The sequence below is a fragment of the Abramis brama genome (genome assembly GCF_963993115.1).
Source record: "Abramis brama genome assembly, chromosome: 13".
NCBI classification, from domain to species: domain Eukaryota; kingdom Metazoa; phylum Chordata; class Actinopteri; order Cypriniformes; family Leuciscidae; genus Abramis; species Abramis brama.
In genome coordinates, this window is record NC_139975.1 from 4,910,709 (window position 1) to 4,932,055 (window position 21,347).

The 21,347-nt window shown below is 39.4% G+C and overlaps 1 protein-coding gene across 19 annotated transcripts in view; it reads right to left on the reverse strand.

Moving 5' to 3' along the window:
• The window catches only part of LOC311095149 (protocadherin gamma-A11-like), a gene marked incomplete at its 5' end in the record, with an annotated part of 169,103 nt that overhangs the window by 10,433 nt on the left and 137,323 nt on the right, over nt 1-21,347 (reverse strand). The window contains one exon of one of the 19 annotated variants that reach the window (XM_084133551.1): nt 16,921-19,701. The exons of 17 other annotated variants lie outside the window; for them this stretch is intronic. In XM_084133551.1, the coding sequence (XP_083989677.1) occupies nt 16,921-19,329 (2,409 nt within the window). Of the gene's footprint in view, nt 1-5,287; nt 7,969-16,920; nt 19,702-21,347 lie in introns of those variants that run through there. One more of the 19 variants, XM_084133548.1, reaches the window with a different exon arrangement.

The following is a 21,347-nucleotide window of genomic DNA, read 5'->3' on the forward strand; positions in this document are numbered from 1 at the left end:
GAAGCAACTTTGACAAACGACTTATAGAGGTTTCATTTGAAATCGATGGGTGTTAAATAAGTTGTGGTTATACACACACACACACACACACACACGCACACGCACACACTCACACACAGTCAAGGATTGTTCCAGTGACTGAGAAACAAGCTCTGTGACTAATTGGGTCAAAGACAGAAAGGCCATTGTGATTCCATCCTCAGGACAGCAAACACTCACACTGCGCATTATCTCTATAAAATTTCACAAACCCCAAAATAAAACTGCGTATATATAATACTTCAAAAACACAATGATAAAAGCCTCTCCACTTTTTCTCTCCACAATTTTTTTTTTTCATCTGCATTTTCTTATTGGACAGTGAAATGAAAAACTGCCAAATTGATCAAAACCAAATGAATAAATAGACAGAAAGAGAAGAGAGGAGACAGACAGAGAGGATCACAGCTAAACAAAGACAGACACTAAAGTCAAATGATGGCCAAAACATAAAATGGCATTTAAAGAACATTTAGTTCTATGATGCCACGTATTTCAACAAGAGAAAAAACAAAGGGCAATCCATTTTTTCAACCATATTTCAGAAACACAGACAATCACAGGACACATTTGCATCAAAAGCGACAACCACAAACGCCAGATGAAATAAGAACACACAGCAGAGAATACACACAAGCTTACTGAACTATATAAATGAGGACTGAGTGTTGGCTTATATTGTTTTTTTATACACAGCTAATTATAATAACTATATTAAACTAAACAAAACTGTATGAGAAAACAATTTTCAAAATGAGTTTTTTTGTCCGATTTTAACAACTCTGAGACAATTTTGTTTGTGAAGTATAGCCAGAACACACAGCTGAAAACCTAATAACCATACTAGCATAAACCTGAATCATTAGCATTTAGCATATTTAGGAAAAAAATCATTTAATTTAATTTGTACATTTGTAAACGTCCCCAAAATGATAGTTTTGTTCGGTTTAGAGCATTTCTGTGAACAGTTTTGTTTGCGGAGTATAGCCAATCACACCCATAAACACACAATCATAAAGCTCTCAAACAAAACCCCATGACTCGCCTCGCTCTGTACACATATGAACCCAAGCACATCAGATTAATCAGAACAATGATTATTCATATTCAGGGTCAGAGCCTTTCAGACAGTAATGACTCCTGCATATCCTCATGTGTACAAAACGGTCTTTCAGCGAGGGCAGAACGAGTGTGGGGCGAGCGAGCGTGAAGGTTACATCCGCCTGCAGGAATGTCAGACGAATCTTCCGTAATGAGGCGCCTGTCTTTCTCATCATGTGTATACTGTACATCGCCTGCCATTTGTAAAATAGAAACTGAAACAGTATCGACAATAAACATCAAACAGTAGTGTTACATTGTTGCCATCTGACCTCACCGTATTCCATTTTGAATTCAAGATACAGTGTTTATAATTGCAACGAGAAGACTCAAAGTCAAAGTTGAAGGTTGGCAGTGTCCTCTCAAATAATGGTATTTACATACTGAATATTTATACAAATAACACACAATAGATGTCATGGTCCCAAACACACACACACACACACACACACACACACACACACCAAATACGCCTAAAGGACTGTGTGACATTTGTAAACAAACTAATGCTCTGCTCACATGGCAAAGCAGGATGAAACACACCTATGTACAAACATACACACACTCAAACAACACTACAGACACTATTGCAAAATGTGTGTATCAATTCAGTCATGCTAAAGCGTGAAAAAAACCCCATTAAAATAATTAAATTCTGACTGAGCCAAAGACATTGGACTGTATGCACACATTCAACTTACAGATACTAAACTATATTAGCCCATTTAGAAAAAATGCTTATTCTTATTATAAATATAATTCACAAACATTTGGCCATAATCTGTAGCTTTCCATCTGGTGCACACACACACACACACACACACGAACCACATCTGGATCAGTATATCAAACCTGAAAGATCCTGTGATTGAACAACCTAGATTTATCCAAGACATCCTTCCTTATAGACCACATGGAAAACATCTATGTGACATTCATCCTGACCACACAATAGAGAAGCGTCCCCCACTGTATTTTAAACACTGAACAGGAAGGTACCTGATTCCGTAAAGATCTAGTTTTCTTTGTATATCTTATAAACACTCAGCAGGAGTAACATGCCACTCTCTGTATAAACTGTACACACATTATCACTCAAAACAGAAGGGCAGATGCATATGACTAGAAACCTTGACAATAGTTAATTATTGACTCTTCTGACTAGGAAAGCGACTACCTAGCAACCACCCAGCATCGCGGTTCTGAGATTAGCACAGATGACTTCAGTTTGATTGAAACACTGTCTGATTATACCGATCAGGAGGGTCAAAGCTAAAAAAGAATAAAAGTAGGACACTACAAGTGCTTTAGAGAAAAGCAATGGCAACACGATCAAAGAGGTCAGTGAAAGGGTTCATCTGAAAACATGGACAAATCTGGCAGAAAGTCATGAAATATGTTTGCAGAAAGTAACAAATCTCCAGACCGCATGAAGTATGTTGGTCAGAGGTAGAATGATGCCTCATAAACCTGCCACGCATTTATTAAACGGGTGTTTTTACAGAAATATTAGCATTCAAACAGATGAAGTGTAATTTTAGGAACATCTCAGTTCATTTTCACAGTTAAGCACATTTCCTCAAAAGTTTTCTTTATTGTAAATAAAGAAACTACTTTTGAGTTTAATGAATATTTTGGTTTGCATTACAGTAATGAGAATGGTGTGTAAACTGTGCTTATTTGCATTTTTAAAGCACAATATGATCAAGATGGAAGAAGATGAGAAAAGGAAAATTGAAAGTTAAAAAGGTTTTATTGATGGGGTGAAATAGAAAAGGTGTAAAACAAGAAGAATAGTAATAAACAGGACCACACACACACACACACACACACACAGCCCTCTTTCTGTCCTCAGGTCCATTAGGGATTCTTCCATTTCTATTGAAACTCACATGCCCACCTTTCTCTCTCTCTCTCTCTCTCTCTCTCTCTCACACACACAAACACACACACACACAGCACGTGTCATGATAGTGGAGCCAGATGGCAGCCCAGCGACCCGAGAGACAGAACGACTCTCAAGAGACTTAGAGATGGGACATTATGTCCAGAATGGGAGAAAGAAAAAGAGGAAAATCTCCATTTCTCAGGCTCATCCCTCAATAGACATAAACACAGGAGATTAAAGAGGAACTCAGTTTCAACAAACAGCAAACTCATATCACACTTGCCCAAATCTCTACAAATAACTACTTCATGTGCCATAGACACAAGGAGAAACTTGCAAATATAAACGGACAATTCCTACTCAAGAGTTCATGGAAATGAGAATTGTAAATCACAGTTGCCTATGGGATAACCCAGATGTGACACGCTCACACACACACACACACACACACAGTAGGTCACATGACTCAGACGTATGGAATCAATAAAATGAGTTCAGCACAACAGGAAGTCAGGGGTCAATGAATGGCCTCTGGAATCCTGTTATTCCGCCACCTCTTTCTTCCAGAACCTACTTCCTCTTTCTCTCTCTTCATTCGGCATATTCCCGCCTTTTCCTTCCCCCATCCAAACGCTCACTTCTATCTGTCGATCTGTTCCTCTTCCTGTCCATCTGTTGTCCATGTCTCCTTCAACCTCGCTTTAGAGTTTCTGTTCTGTACGTTCTTGATGTCTGCTCTATATCTGTTTGCTTCATGTCTTCCGCCTAATCCAGTGGTTCTCAGATGATTGCTCACGGACAGCAGGGAAAAATAAAATGTAATAAAATGCAACTAATCTCATATAACCATGTATAGTTTGGTTATACGAGATTAGCTTAATTTATTACTTGCATTTTATTACAGCATGGATTTTCCCAGCTGTCCCTGACACATCAGTTGGGAACCAGAAGACATTTTTGTTCACTTCTGTATGATAAACAGTTTTGGTACATGCATCTCCACTTGATGTCCAATGTAAAATCTAGAAACAGTTCTCAAATGTTTTTGCTTCAGGACCCAGCTTTTACATTGGATTTTATCACTAATCTAAATCTGTTTTTTCCCTCTGACAACCATGTTTCCAACTCTAAAATCCCAAAGTTCATGTTATTCCAATACTCTCTAAGCCTCTTTCCTTACTGTGTCTTAATTTTCTCCTCCCTTCTTGTCTGACACCATCCAGACTTTTGCTAAATGCTTTTCTTTTTGTCCTAATTTATCCACACTCTTTTCATCTTTTCTCTGTTCTTCCTCCCTCTTCCTGTTGAGTCACAGGACTCACACCCTGCCAGTCTACTGCAGTTTTTGGAAGCCAGTTGCCAAGACATAAAAACTGCACTATGACGTTCACTTGAAGCATATTTAACACATTACCCAGCTGCATCATATGCTCCTAAAACATTGAGAAACTCGAGAAAACACAAAAGAGGCTTCAGCGTGAGTAATAATCAGCCCTGTGGTTGAAACATTACCCGAAATTCTTTTCCACCTACACTACCTGTCAAAAGCTTGGAATCATTATGATTAAAAAAAATAAAATAAAATAAAATGTATTTGAAAGAAGTCTCTTCTGCTAACCAAGGCTACATTTATTTGCTCAAAAAATGCAGTAAAAATAGTAATATTGTGAAATATTTTTACAGTTTAAAAGAAATGTTTTCTATTTGAATATATTGTAAAATCTAATTTATTCCTGTGATCAAAGCTGAATTTTCAGAATCATTACTCCAGTCTTCAATGTCACATGATCCTTCAGAAATCATTCTAATATGATGATCTGCTGCTCAAGAAACATGTTTGATTTCTATTAAATAAATGCTTTTCTTTTTGAACGTTCTATTTACCAAAGAATTGAGGGGGAAAAATAATCTATAACCATTTCCGCAAAAATATGAAGCAACACAACTGCTTTCAACACTGATAAAGATCAGAAATGTTTCTTGAGCATCAAATCATATTAGAATGATTTCTAAAGGATCATGTGACAATGAAGACTGGAGTAATGATGCTGAAAATTCAGGAATAAATGACATTTTAAAACATTCAAATAAAAAAAGTCATTATAAATTGTAATATTTCACAATATTACTTGTTTTTATATATACATTTTTACTGTATTTTTAATCAAATACAGCCTTGGTGAGCAGAAGAGACACAATAAAGAGAAAATTCATTAGTCACACAACATTGATTGGCTGTGGGGATGAGTATGCCCTCACCTCATTGGCTGAGTTCATTAAGTGCTTCCTAGTCAAAGTCATGTTTAGTGTGTTGTTATGACTCAACATGGGAGTCTTGACAAACACAAAGTCGCTCCTGCTGGAGAGCGTTGAGTAGCAGGGCCTGTAGGTCCGTGTGTGAGGATCTTGAGGCCCTCCCACCACCTCCATATATCTAATGGGTCCATCAGTGTTAAGCTGGAGGTGGAGGTCCTTATGGGCTCTCTGCTGGTAAGTGTGCCGGGAACGGAAACCCGTCCTGGAATAGCAGCACGTCGAACCGTCCTTGTGCCTGATGCACCGTACCAAGAGCACCGCCATAGTCAACAGCGACACCACAGTCACACAACCCAGGGCGATTATGAGGTACAACGTGACGTCCGTCATTCCAGTCCCCTTGTGTTGGATGATTCGGAAGTCTGTAGATTTGTCTGCGCTTTTCTCCTCTATGGTAACCGTGACCGAAACGCTAGTGGACAGAGCTGGCTCTCCGTTGTCTCGCACAACCACCACGAAGCTGTAAGCCGGGTGAGTTTTACCCCCCTGTTCATCGTCCATGAGTTTCTGTGTAGTGCGCAGTTCTCCCGTGTGCGGCTCGATGTCAAACAGTGAGGAATCGTCCCCGGGAGCGATGCTGTAGAAGAGCCATGCGTTGTGACCGCTGTCGGGGTCGACGGCCACGATCTTGTTCACGCGGTGTCCGACGGGGGCGGCGTGTGGGACGGTCAGCCGGAGCCCGTCCTCTTCAGAGTGGATGGGATAAAGGACGACGGGAGGGTTGTCGTTCTGGTCGACCACGAAAACGTGCACGGTCACATTAGATGCTTGCGGAGGTGATCCGGCATCACGCACCTGAACCTCAATCTTAAACGCGTTCATCTGCTCGTAGTCCAGAGAGCGCATGGTGAAGATGTTCCCATTCTCTGGGTTTATGTAGACGTACGAGGAGACGGGGCCGCCGTGGATGCTGGTAGGTAGGATGGAGTAAGACAGTCGGGCGTTGTCGCCCACATCTGGATCTGAAGCCGAAACGCTTACTATCAGAGTGACAGGAGCGTTATTTTCAGCTACATCCACTGAGTAGGAGTTCTGCGAGAACACTGGAGCATTATCATTCACATCTGACAGACGGACCGCAAACATCTTCTGGGAGGACAGAGGAGGCGAGCCGGAGTCGGTCGCCGTGACAACAACAGTGTACTCATCAATGGCCTCTCTGTCTAGACGTCCGTCGGTCACAAGCGTGTAGTGTTCACCAAACGCTGACTTTAATTTAAACGGAAGTCCATGAGATACTCTAAGTGTCACTTTCCCGTTGTCCCCAGAATCTAAGTCTTTTGCACTGATCAAGGCAATGACAGTGCCGGTTTCTGCATCCTCCCGGATGGGGCTGGTCAGGGAGGTCAGCGTCACCTCCGGAGTGTTATCATTCACATCGATTATTTCCACTTTGATGTTGCATGATCCCTCCATGGCGGGAGAGCCTCCGTCCCGGGCTTGAACCGTGATGTCATACACATTTGCTTCCTCATAATCCACATCCCCCACAACACGGATTTCCCCTGATGTAGAATCAACACTGAACATTTTAAGGATTCTCTCTGGTGTGTATTTACTGAATATGTAGGAAATTTTCCCATTTATCCCAGAGTCTACATCAGTGGCATTCAGTTTTGTCACAAGTGTACCTGGAAGAGAGTTTTCCAAGAGACTAACCCTTTTCACCGGCTCGTCAAACACGGGCGCGTTGTCATTGACGTCCAGCACCCTAATAAGCAGGAGTGTGGTTCCGGATTTCTCCGGTTGTCCTCCGTCCACGGCCGTGAGCGAGAGGCGAAACGCGGCCTGTGTCTCACGATCCAAAGCCTTTTCCAGGACGAGCTCTGGAATTTTAGTGCCGTCGCTTTTAGTCTCCACGTTTAAAACAAAATAGTCGCTCGAAGAGAGGCTGTACGTGCGCAGGGAGTTGATGCCCACATCGGGATCGCGTGCGCTTTCCAAACGGAATCGCGTTCCCGGAGCGGTCGCCTCAGAAATCTCGAGTGATGAATTCACGTTTGGAAACTGCGGCGCGTTGTCGTTCACATCATCAATCTGAACAAGAACTCTGTGGATTTCTATAGGGTTCTGAAGAATTATTTGAAGGTGCAAAGAGCAAGTCGAACTTAACGCGCACATGCGCTCCCTATCTATCGTCTCTCTAATAACTAAGACACCGTTAGGATTTACCTCGAAAAATTGCGCGTTAGATTCCGACATGACCTGTAGGTTTCTTTCAGTAATCCTCGTGGTGCTGAGACCCAAGTCTCTCGCTATATTCCCAACGACAGACCCCGGCTTCTGTTCCTCCGGTACCGAATAACGGAGCTCACCAGACGCGATTGAGAGGTGCATGAGGGAGAGCGCGAGGCAGAGCGCGGGCCACGAGCGTCTCCGCTCCATTATGAGCGATCCGGGGAAGGGAAAAGTTTCAACTTGTTCGTCTTATAGAATCCATATTCCAGTTAAAGCGGCGCTACGATGTCGTGCGTAACGCAATCCAAATCGCGCGGAGTGAATAAAGAAGTTTAACATACTTCATGATGGCTGTAAACCTTTCGGGAAATAACACGAGAGGAAAAAACAGTCCTCCATCCAGCTCTTCTCCCAAACTCCCTGAATTAGCTGCGCCTCCGCTGTGCAACAGGGCGGAGACTGAGTCACAAAGAGGCCCGTCCTATCACACACACACACACACACACACACACAGTCACATATAGAGAGAGTGAGACCCACGCACTTCCCCTAGAGCGTGGAGAAGCTTTCACAGCTCAGGTCGACCTGTTTCCAGCACACATGCCTGTGATCCCATGGCATGTGGTTTTAAATATTTACGAGCCCAGATAAACAGCATTAAATACTGAAAGACATGCGGCCAGTTTGAGAACACGGCCACAGACCACACAACCACTGAACACATATACTGACAACACAGGCAATGTTGCGTTTCACGGTAATAAATACGGAATTATATGTTTTAAAATGATAAGTCAGTGACGAGAAATTATATCAGGGCGATTTAATATACAGAAAAAAAACCAAACTCTACAACACTCTTCACGTCGAGAACTCACTACACCGACAGGCCACTAGACGGCGCAGTTTCAACAAGAGTGATTTTCTTTTCCCCTCTTCATCCCATTACATTTGATTAATAAAAACTTAAGTGTTTCGTTGTAAGACAGATCTTCTGTTTATTTTTAAAACTATCAAAACTAATATATATATATATATATATATATATATATATATATATATATATATATATATATATATATATATATATATATATATGCAAGTGCCATCTGAAATTTTCTTCTAAAATGATAATTTTTATCAAGCTCATATATTTAGGTTCAGTAATTTCACTTTAATGACAATTAATAGGTCATTTTCATTGCCATTAAAGTGAAATAACTAAACATCAACATACAAGCTTGATACAAATGATCATTCTAGAAGAAATTTTCAGATGGCACTTAGAGGCTTTTGCATATATATATATATATATATATATATATATATATATATATATATATATATATATATATATATATTAGGGGTGGAACGGTACATGTATTCGTATTGAACCGAAACGGTACGGGCGTCACGGTTCGGTACATAAATTTACACGGAGAATACACGGTATAAAAATAAATAAAACTCGCGTGCAAATTAATTAATGTAATGCGGAACTACTGTTAGATACGCGGGTTCTTTAGGGACACCTAATCTGTAGCCACGCCTTAGCTCTGAAGCAGGCTGCAAAGTAAAGATTGCAATTTGCAATTCTGGAATAGGCTATGTTGTGTGCGTGTGCGTGTGTGTGTGTGTGTGTGTGTGTGTGTGTGAGAGAGAGATAAAGAGAGAGAGAGGCGCGATCGCGATCGAAAAGTGTGTGTGAGTGGAAACATAAAAACATACTCCGTCATTTTGTTTATGCAGGACATCATTCAAACTGCAAAGTGTTTAAGTTACTGTTAATTAAAATTTTAAGGAAAACAAATATATTAATCTGAAATGTAGCAAATTAATTTTCAATTCATTCAGGTACAATTACCAAACATATCTCAATGTATTTTTGTCTTTTTAGTAATTTAATTAATAAACGAATTATATAAAACTATTGTCAGTGCACTACAAATAAACTGGTTCTATGCCTTTACTTTATTAATACATCTTATTTAAAAAATACAAGGCTTAAGACGTTCATTTTCCTTTGGTGGTACAGCCTGAGACATGCACAAGCTTCTGCATTTTTGTTTTGCTTTTCCCTCCATTGTACCGAACTCGTACCGAACCGTGATGTCTGAACTGAGGTATGAACCGAACCGTGACTTCTGTGTACCGTTCCACCCCTAATATATATATATATATCCCCTAATGAAGTTTTAGAACTGATCTAATTAATATATAGTATATAGGCTTAAAGAAATGTTCTCAGGATCAAAGTCACTATATGGATGAATGTCACTTGTCTGTCACAAATCTGTCAAACATCAGTTAAGTCCATGCTCTCTGCTCCATGTGAAATGGTTCGGTAAGGAGGGGCTGGATGAATGTCTTGGTCAGTGCAGTTCTGCTATTTAATAATAATAATAATAACCTACAAAAAATTATATTTCAATTATTGTATAACAACATATAGTAGCTATTGCATAACTATATATATATACATCAGAATGCAGTATATATATACACACACATACATACACGCACTTTACAATGAGGTTTCATTCGTTAACATGAACTAATAATGAACTGCACTTCTACAGCATAATTACTTTGTTAATGTTAATTTAAATGTTTAACATTGACTAAAATTCTATTTAAATCAAAAGTTGTATCTGTTAACATTAATTAATGCACTGTGAAGTAACATGAACAATGAACAGCTGGATTTTTATAAACTAATGTTAGCAAATATGAACAACAACAATAACAAATGTACTGCATGGTTAGTTCATGTTAGTTAATACATTAACTAATGTTGACAAATGAAACCTTATTGTAAAGTGTTAATATTATAATTATATAAATCAAATTTATATAAATATATCATTATTCTGCTATAATTATTTATAATTTATAGAATATTCTTATAAATCCATGTTAAACCTTATCCAACATTATTAAACTATGTCGATATTCATATTAAACATTATTTGGTAACACTTTACAATAAGTTAACATTAGTTAACTACATTAGTTAGCATGAACTAATAATTAACTGCACTTACACAGCATTTATTAATCTTAGTTAATGTTAATTTCAACATTTACCAATACTTTATTAAAATCTTGTTAACATTAGTTAATGCACTGTGAACTAACATGAACAAATAATAAACAGCTGGATTTACAGAATATTAACAAATACAGTGACAAATGTATTGCTCATGGTTAGTTCATTTTAGTAAATACATTAACTAATGTTAACTAATGAACCTTATTGTAAAGTTTTACCCATTACTTGTATTATTATTTGGTTGCTATTCATTGCTTTCTTTAAATATTAATAATTAGTGTAAAACTAATACCATATGATGCTAATAAATCTTTAACTGAGTACAGATTATAGATTTGTAGACCTCTTAAAGCTTGTATGTTAAATTATAACCATGTGACTGACAGCAGCACGTGTGTGTCGGTGTGTTATCTTGACCGCCGCCCTGTGGTGAGTTCATGAACTGCAGCTCTGCGCGTGTGTTCAGTAGCAGGAGAGGAGGGGAGGGGCGAGCGGAAAACAGTCCATTACATGCGCACATACACGTTTATGCGTAAAGGACACGAAAACAGTCCAAACAATTTATAAAAAATAAATAAAATAAAACGATTAATGATAAATACAAAACTTAAAGCTATATAAAAAGCAAGTGAGAGGTGTGTGAGAGAGAGCGGATCTCAAATGTTGTTATTAGAGATATAGAGAAGGAAAAGGATGCAAGAGCCCGTTTCAGCACTACCGTGGCGGACAGCGCCGCTCAGCTAAACGCCTGCTTATACACGCAGCCGACCAAACCATCTGCTTCTCTCTCACTCACTCACACACGCACACACACACACGCACACACACACACGCACGTAATCAAATCAGCTCTCAGTAAACAAGTCAGCCACCTCTTTATACAAAGAAATCAACCTCGATCCAAACAACAAAGCAGTCTTTTATCACACAGATTAACTACACACACATACCCAGACAGCTGCATTATACAACAGTCCCAGTTAAATTGCACAGATGCTGAAAATCTTAAAGTTTACATTTTCTAAAGTATAAACTACTTCAGCTGTAGGTTGCTCCTTTTTAAATATTCCACAGTACACTATTCAAAAAACACCAGAAAAGCAGAAACAATGTGGAAATTACACCTTTCACGGGTGAATATCATGAGAAAATGTGAAAAACTTGACAATATAAGATTTATAGGGTTTAAGTGCAGAGAAAAGTTTGTACACACCGATTTATTTCTTATTATTTTCTACAGTTAGAATATACATTTCCTTAAGCATCCGCTCATCAATTTAAAATAATAAAGAAATAAAGAAAGAAATATATATAAAAAAAATTGAAAAAGACATTCATAGACACAATTTAAATGTATCTACAAAACTAACAGCAAGCATTTAAGTGGAAGCCTTTAGAATAATTAAAATTATTTTAAGATGAGAAACAAATTAATGTGTCCAAACTTTTGACTAGTAGTGTACATTATAAAATGCAAAATATCCGAGTATCTGTAGAAAACAAATCTATGCTTAGATCTACCTTTCGAAGTGGAATAATAAAATAAAATTGGGGTATGAGTAGAATGCATTTTATAAAAGAAACAAGCACACAATTGGGTGATACATGTGTGTGTCTTCAATGCAACTCTTACCTTTATTTGCAGACACAGGTGTGGATCAGACACATGAGCAGGAGAAGATATCACAGCATCAGCAGCAACATGGACATGAAAAAGAAGAAGAAAAACAGATTTGATTAGAGTGATGCAACAGCAGACGTGTGCAGGACCCTCATACTTACCAAACCTTCAGCAGATCGAGACAGCAAGAGCACAAATACATGAACATTTGTTTACGTGAGTCAGACAGAAAGCTTTATGAAAGAGAAAGGAGAAAAGAGAGAAATCAAACACATCTGATGAGCAGCAGCTTCAGATATTAATAATTCAAACCTCCATATCTCCCCTCTCTCTCTCTCTCTCTCTCTCTCTCTCTCTCACACACACACACACACATTGGGTTTTTGGATTTTATGAGGACAGCAGATGACAATGCAAAAAAAAAATAAAAAATCCCTCACAATGACAACAGTGCTCAAAGGTATGTGCTGTTGTCTCTGGCAATATATTTTGTAAATTGTAATATTATTAGAGACATGAAGTTGTGCACAATGTGGTCAGGTCCTGATCAAATCTCTCAAAAACTCTTATTTAACATACTATTTTAGAACAAATGGGGTACAATAAAGTATTATTGTAGAATAATTAATAAGAGATCTATATCCTCTTGAACAATCACGGATATGTACGCAAAATAATGAGAAAATATGTTTAGCTTATAACAGAATTTCAAGCTCTCACTGATGCAATCATGCTCCCTATAAAAACACACACGCTTGTCCCTTCCCCCAACACATTAACCCAGAATCTCTGGTGGCTTCATGCCTCCATCCATGACAGGGGAGTCTTTAAGCCTTCAGCAACTGCTCACCACATCACATCCAGCCCTGAACCTTTCACTGCCCCCCTGTGGACTCAAGAATAATGGTACAGCCCTGCCTGTTGCCGTGGCAACACCATCCCACCAAGGGATGGAAATTGGGCCAGGAAAGGAAGAGGAGAAGGCAGAGGGCATTTATGACATAAACACAGAACAAATGATAGTTATCCTCCATAAAAACATCAGAAATTCAACACCACTTCATACTTAAGCACAAACTAATGTAATTTATGCTAATGCACCATACAAAGCTAGAAATATCAGCAGTGTCACTATAAGCAGAATGTAAGGGCTTGTGAGGGAATTATATGCATGTTTTGGGGTGTTTTCTTTCACGCTGACCATGTAGAACTCACAAATACATCAGATAAAGACTGCAGGCGGTGCAGATGGAGAGGGGGAGGGGAGAAATGGGTGAAAGGATGGAGAGAAATACACATGAGGGAAAGACAGCTTCTCTTGTACAGAGAGATGAGACACTTGATATACAGTATATATACCTGTATATATATATATATATAAAAGAAAATTAATCAAACAATAACACTTTACAGTCTTAGAAGAAAAGGTTTTATATGGAACCTTGGAACATCATGAACATTCTATTAATTTAGTTTTATTTGATTCATTTTGTTTTAATTAGCATATTATAAATTAAACAGCTTGTTTACATACTTTACCACTAGAAAAAAATGAAATAACCTGTTAAAAATGAAAGTATTACGCTCATTTAAGACATTTCTCCTTATATGGAACCTTTTTGTCAAAGAGTTCTTTAAAAACTGAGTCAAGAACACTAGATTCTATATAGAAAATTCTAAAAAATTCTAAGAATACTTTGTTTTTATGATAAATAATTATATTTGTATCTGACATTAACAGGAAGCAAAGGAAATCATAAAGATACGCCCCACTCTCAGATATAAGAAACCTAATCAACCAGTGTGAATAGCTTTGCATCATGGCTTTAGTTTGCTGTCACTGTGTGTGTGTGTGAGTGTGTGTGTATGCGTTTCTGTCCTACTGTCTCACTGGCCTTGATAAACCCAGTCTAATCCTTTCAGAGGATCAGTATGCTGCAGGCTACACACACACACACACACACACACACACACACACACACACACACGGTATAAACCAACAAATCAATATGCACAATCTCACACAGAATGATTCACATGGATGTCCCAGATCAGCATGACTCTGTATGAACTGTATTACATGTATATGAGAGCATGTGCACTTTAAATAACAGCATTCCTCTCCGAATCAACGATCATCCCGTATTAATCTTCTCTGAGAGCCACACCTGTTCACAAAGCTCAGGAGAGACTTCTTAAGGAGAGATGTGAGAAGCCTTAAAGAGCAGAAAATAAAGCTTAAACTCTTACACTATGATAAACTCAAGAGACACGGAACATAATCTATTTTTCTTGCAAAGATGTGTAATGTTTTATAACCACAGCAAAATATAAGCATACTAAAACATTTATATATTACATTTTAAGCTTTTAAACACCTCACCTTGATAGCGTTACCTAACATATTTGTTCCTAATGTAATGTAAAGTAAGCATACACACACCTGACAGAACGCACTCAAATTATAAAATGCTAGCACTTTATTTCACAGTCCTGTCCCCAATACATACAATGTACTTATTACAATAATTATAATAACTGTGTAATAACTAGGTACTAACCCTGAACCTACTCCTAACTCCAGTATTTTCTCAGGTAAGTACACCTTAAGAACACATTAAAACTTTTCTCATGAGTACATGTAAGTGCAAGTACTGTAAAAGAAAGTGTAACCTAAAAACAATCCAACGTAGCCATGTTAGTTATAGTTATATATATATAAAACAGTACCCTTGACCTTTCATACTGGCTTTTATACAGTGGCAATCTGCCAATAAAGAATGCTTTGAAGCGAGAAGCTCATTGCAGTGATTTGTGAGGAAACAGCTCCTCAAAGCTCAAGAGCATGTGGGTTTATGGTGTACATTAAAGAAAAGGCACTAACAAGTCCAGGAACTGAAGATTAGAGAAATGAAGTCCAGATGTGGGACATTCAAGGCAAAGAGGGTAACGGTTCACACGGTCACAAATGAAGAAGTGCGGATGTGTGCACCACACACAAACACTCATGTGTTAGTGCATGAGTGACCTTGCATGTAATTCAGGTCAGTGCTAAAGACATTTAAACTTCTTTTCATTTCATAAAGACAGAGACATAATAGCATGAAAAAGGCACTAAAACTGTGGCTAAAACGTGGCGACTTCCTGTAGTAGCAGAACATCTGACGAGCACATGTCTCTCTTTACACAGCTCCTCTTTAATGTGCTGCAGAGGCTCCACAAATAATGAGTCTATCAAAGAGCAGCTTGTAGAGAACACTGGAAAATAAACCAAAATATACAAGCTAGAAAGTTGAAGTCAACATAAAATGGCTCTTAGTACCAAATTTACTTTTGTAATATGATGCATTTCAGAGTGGAACAAGACATAAGATAAGTGATGACACAACTTAATGTGGGCTTGTCTGTTATTGATGGGCAAGAGCGGAAAAAACAAGGTCACTTCTAAATATGATATAAGCATTTTTAAGCTCATTTATGATAGCTGTGTTGTCGAACACAATAGTAAACAAATTCAGACTTTTTTTTACATTTACTCTTACAATGCTGAAACGAGTCATGTCTAGAGTTTCTCTCTGTCACTAATTTGTCTGCATACGGTTCATTTTCCCTCATCTTCATCTTCTATACTTGGCTGTGGCCGCCCTGACCATCACGGCTGAGAGGGAGAAGGTCATTGATTTCTCCAAACCCTTCATGACTCTGGGAATCAAATACTGTCTGTCTGTATGTACAGAACTGCGCAGTTGTGTAGATGCTCAAAATGGCCGCCAGCATCGCATTGCAGTGGTCTTATGTAGAGATACTGAGTGCGCACTGGCATTCTCTCTCTCCACTCATCTTGTTCACCATTACATACTTGCCTTTTCTCCTCAAATAATTTGAACTGTGTGTGTATCAGTACATGTTTTAGTGCCACTGCATGATCAGGGCAATAATGTGTGTGTGAAGCAGAAAATGGGTCAGTGAATGAAAGAATAGTGTGCGGTGTCCCTGTTCTTCCTGCAGCATTTGTCCTTCTCCGTCTCTCTCACACTCCATCCATTTACACCATCACAATTCTGATGAAACTAAATCTGATATATCTGAGAATGCATACAGTTGCTTTGCTAATTATTCTTCATCTGATAAAGCAAGTAATCGGTTTGGATGTTATTGTGTTGCATTAGCTTCGCCTCACACACAACCCCTCCCCCGCGACTCTTCAGTCTGTGAAATCAGAGCACATTTCCTGTTTCTCCTCTTGGGTCAACACCAGCTGACACATTAAGAAAGTTATATCCACAGTTCATATTCCACAGTTCATTTTCTCTCTTTGCCTAACACATGAACATATTGTTGATCCAAAAATTATTTAGATACTTAAGGCACTCTGAATATGAATGTCAACACACTAGATGACAAACATCAAGCCAGTTTAAAAGTAAAATAGCACAAGCACACTTTAAAACAATAGACTTACTGTTCAATAAAGAAAACAACAACAACAATAACAACAACATATGTGGTTCCTCTACTAGGACAAATGTGTGAACTTCAGGAGAACCAAATTCATCCATCCACTAAAATGACCAAAACACCAGCTGATTTGAAGAAATTGAGCAATTATGATAGAACACGCAGCATTTGAGACAAAGTTATAGATGCCAGATCTATTGTGATGATGTTCAGAAGGGTGTAAGTGTAAATGAAATGACCAAATACTGTATAAGCAAGACTTCTCACCTCTGCACTAACATCTGGTTCCTCTGTATTCCTGTTTTGCTTTGGCACAGTCCTCGTGCCACTTAAGTCAACGTTTAAAACACTTTGACTAGAGGGCCGCAAAAACTTCAGGTCACTCTTTCTTGAGTCAGTGGTGCCACACACCTCATAATTGTACACGTGCTGTAAAGTTCCTGTGCCGCCTACGTCTGCGTAAAGAGGCGGATAATACGGAATAACTGGAAGATTCGCTCCAGATTTATAAAACATCCGCTCGCGCCTCCATCTGTAGCATTTGACTGACAGTATGGCAATGATAGACACGATAAAGAGAAACGAAACCACAGCCAAGGCCAAGACTAGATAGAAAGTCAGGTTGTCGTTGTATTCCTTGTCGTGCGTAAAGTCAGTGAACTCCGAGAGCACTTCAGGGAAGCTGTCCGCCACCGCCACGTTAACATTGACTGTAGCTGATCGAGAGGGCTGCCCGTTGTCCTCCACTACAACAGTGAGTCTTTGTTTGACAGCATCTTTATCTGTCACTTGGCGTACAGTTCTTATTTCTCCATTCTGTAAGCCCACTTCAAACAGCGCCCTGTCTGTGGCTTTCTGCAGTTTATATGAGAGCCAGGCGTTCTGACCAGAGTCCACATCAACAGCCACCACTTTAGTCACCAGATAACCCACATCTGCCGAACGAGGCACTATTTCAGCCACCACAGAAACACCTGACTGGACCGGGTACAGAACCTGAGGCGCGTTGTCATTCTGGTCCTGAATGATTATTTTCACGCTCGCGTTGCTGCTGAGAGGAGGAGAGCCTCCGTCCTGCGCTTTTACTGTGATTGTAAATGATTTTAATTGTTCATAATCAAACGATTTTGTTGCATAAATCGTCCCACTGTCGGAGTTAATAGAAACAAAAGACGAAATAGGTGTGCCGTTCAAATCATTATCTGAAATTAAGTAGGATACGCGTGCGTTTGCTCCCAAATCTGCGTCATGCGCTTTAACACTGAACAAAGACAGAGAGGGCGAATTATTCTCCATCACATACGCACTATATGAATCCTGTTCAAACTGCGGTGCATGGTCATTTACATCAGTGATCTTAACGTTCAATGTCTTTTTACTAAACAAAGAAGGGCTGCCGCTGTCTTTGGCTGTAATGGTAATATTATACTCAGGTATGTCTTCTCTGTCTAGCTCTGAGTCCGTGACAATACTGTAATAATTAGTCAAAGATGATTCGATTTTAAACGGAAGGTCTCTGTCAATAAAACAGGTAATCTTTCCGTTTTCTTCAGAATCGCTGTCTTGTATATTTATCATGGCCACTACGGTTCCAAGTGGTGAATTTTCAGGTATACTGTTAGAGAAAGACATAAGCGTCATTTTTGGTGTGTTGTCATTTACGTCTGTTACTTCCACAATCACCTCGGAAGAATCTGATAACCCCCCCTGATCTTTAGCTTGAATTTTAAACTCATGTATTGAAGACTCTTCAAAATCAAGCTCACCTATCAATCTTATTTCACCACTAGATGGATCGACAGAAAACAGGTTTCGAATTTTGGGTGTGGTGTGTTCGAAATAATATCCAATTTGTCCATTTGAGTGAGTATCTGCATCGGTTGCATTAACATTAATCAGCAACGATCCTTTTGCGGTGTTTTCTGGGATAGATATTCTGTATGTGTCCTTTTGGAAAACCGGAGCATTGTCATTTATATCTAAAACAATAACGTGTATTTTTACCGTGCCAGTGCGTTTCGGGTTGCCTCCATCTTTAGCAGTTAGAGTCAAATATAAATGTTCTTGCTTCTCTCGGTCTAAAAGCGTTTGCAAAACAAGCTCGACGTTTTTACTGCTACCGGATCGACTTTGTGTCTTTAGTGTAAAATTGTCAGTAGGATGAACTGAATAACTCTGAATACTATTAATGCCAACATCAGGATCAACTGCGCTATCCACGGTAAAACGCGCTCCTGTAGAAGCAGACTCGCTTATTTCCAATGTAATTTCACCTCTTGGAAATGCAGGACTGTTGTCATTAACATCCAATATTTCTATGGTGATGCGATAGAGCTCGATGGGATTTTCTAAGATGACTTCAAAGCTCAGACTGCATGCTGATACCGCACCAGCGCACAAAAGCTCCCGGTCGATTCTCTCCTTAATAATGATGTGGCCTTTCTCCCGGTCCAGCTCGACATATTCCCGGCCACCTGCTGTAAATATCCGCGCTTTCCCCGTTGTCAACCTTTTAAGCTCAAGACCTAGGTCTTTAACTATGTCTCCGACGAATGAACCGGGTGCCATCTCCTCTGGCACGGAGTAACGGACCTGTCCGTACGCGCCACAGAGAAAGTGTGCACAGAACAGCAGAACACACGACGGCCATGCAGAATGGCAATCCTTCCTTCTCATGTTGATGGTGAAGCTTCGATTTATCTTTCACAAAAATATTAAATAAAATATCCACTCGACAGCGAAGAAATGTCTAATAATTAAAGGGAAATTTAAAAACGAAACAAAGCATTTATATTGCCTGTTAAATGCGTCATCCAGATTTTGCGGTGCGCAGGGCTTTGTACTAAATGCACTGCCCAAGTGGCACGGAAGGCGTGTATGATGCATAAAATCAGCCAGATCTACCTTATCAACCAACAGCGACACTTAGGGTTCAATCTAAGAACTACAAATTGCTTATCACACACGCGTTATGAGAGCTGTTTATGAAAACTGGGGTAGTGCTGTGCTGGAAGGTGCAAGCGGAAACATCCACTTTTACGCACATCATTGTAAAAGACCTATAGTGGAGAAAAACACTTTGTTTCTTCAAAACAAGCTGAAATAATTGTATTCACTTTTAAATAGACAAAAGCCTCTTGTGGAAAGTCAAAATGAAAATACACAAATGCGTAAAACTCCATTCACGCCAATACGCAATGTTTATAGTACACTTTAACACATCACTAAATAAGAGTATATTTTAAAATGAAGCATTAACAAAACTAATTAAAAATTAAATTAAACACAATCTCATTCCTCAAACCTCACCTGATTTTCTGTATCTCTGGATATCTGTTTATGCTCCTGAATGTGCTGCAGTGTCTGTGTTCCACCGGCGTCCAGACTAATGATGCTCTGACTATAAGGTCGAACAAATTTCAGGTCACTCTTTCTGGAGTCAGTAGTGCCACACACCTCATAATTAAACACTTGCTTTAAGGTTCCTGTGCCGCCTACGTCTGCGTAAAGAGGCGGATAATACGGAATAACTGGAAGATTCGCTCCAGATTTATAAAACATCCGCTCGCGTCTCCATCTGTAGCATTTGACTGACAGTATGGCAATGATAGACACGATAAAGAGAAATGAAACCACAGCCAAGGCCAAGACCAGATAGAAAGTCAGGTTGTCGTTGTATTCCTTGTCGTGCGTAAAGTCAGTGAACTCCGAGAGCACTTCAGGGAAGCTGTCCGCCACCGCCACGTTAACATTGACTGTAGCTGATCGAGAGGGCTGCCCGTTGTCCTCCACTACAACAGTGAGTCTTTGTTTGACAGCATCTTTATCTGTCACTTGGCGTACAGTTCTTATTTCTCCATTCTGTAAGCCCACTTCAAACAGCGCCCTGTCTGTGGCTTTCTGCAGTTTATATGAGAGCCAGGCGTTCTGACCAGAGTCCACATCAACAGCCACCACTTTAGTCACCAGATAACCCACATCTGCCGAACGAGGCACTATTTCAGCCACCACAGAAACACCTGACTGGACCGGGTACAGAACCTGAGGCGCGTTGTCATTCTGGTCCTGAATGATTATTTTCACGCTCGCGTTGCTGCTGAGAGGAGGAGAGCCTCCGTCCTGCGCTTTTACGCGAATGTTAAATTCTTTTGTTTGCTCATAATCAAAAGAACGGACAGCAAGAATCTCTCCGCTCTCTGCATTCACTGAAATATAGGTCGAGGCAGAGACGCCATTCACAAGAACATCCTCTAGAAAATATGAAATACGCGCGTTATTGCCAGAGTCTTTGTCATGCGCTTTAACAGATAAAACAGAGACTCCGGGGGAATTATTTTCCATCACATATGCGGTGTATGACTGACGCTGAAACACAGGGGCGTTGTCATTGACATCAGAGATTTTCAGTGTCAGTGTTTTATTAGTAGAGAAAGATGGCGAGCCCTCATCTATAGCAGTTATTGTAATATTATATTCAGACATATTTTCACGGTCTAAAATCTGCTCAGTAACTAAAGTGTAGAAATTTGAGGAAGACGATTTGATGCGAAATGGCAAATCTGAATTAACGAAGCATTTAAATTGTCCGTTTTTACCGGAGTCGATATCTTTAATGTTGAGCATCGCAATCACTGTGTCTGGGGCGGAATCCTCTGGGATGGGACTGGAAAATGAGATAAGGCTGATAACAGGTG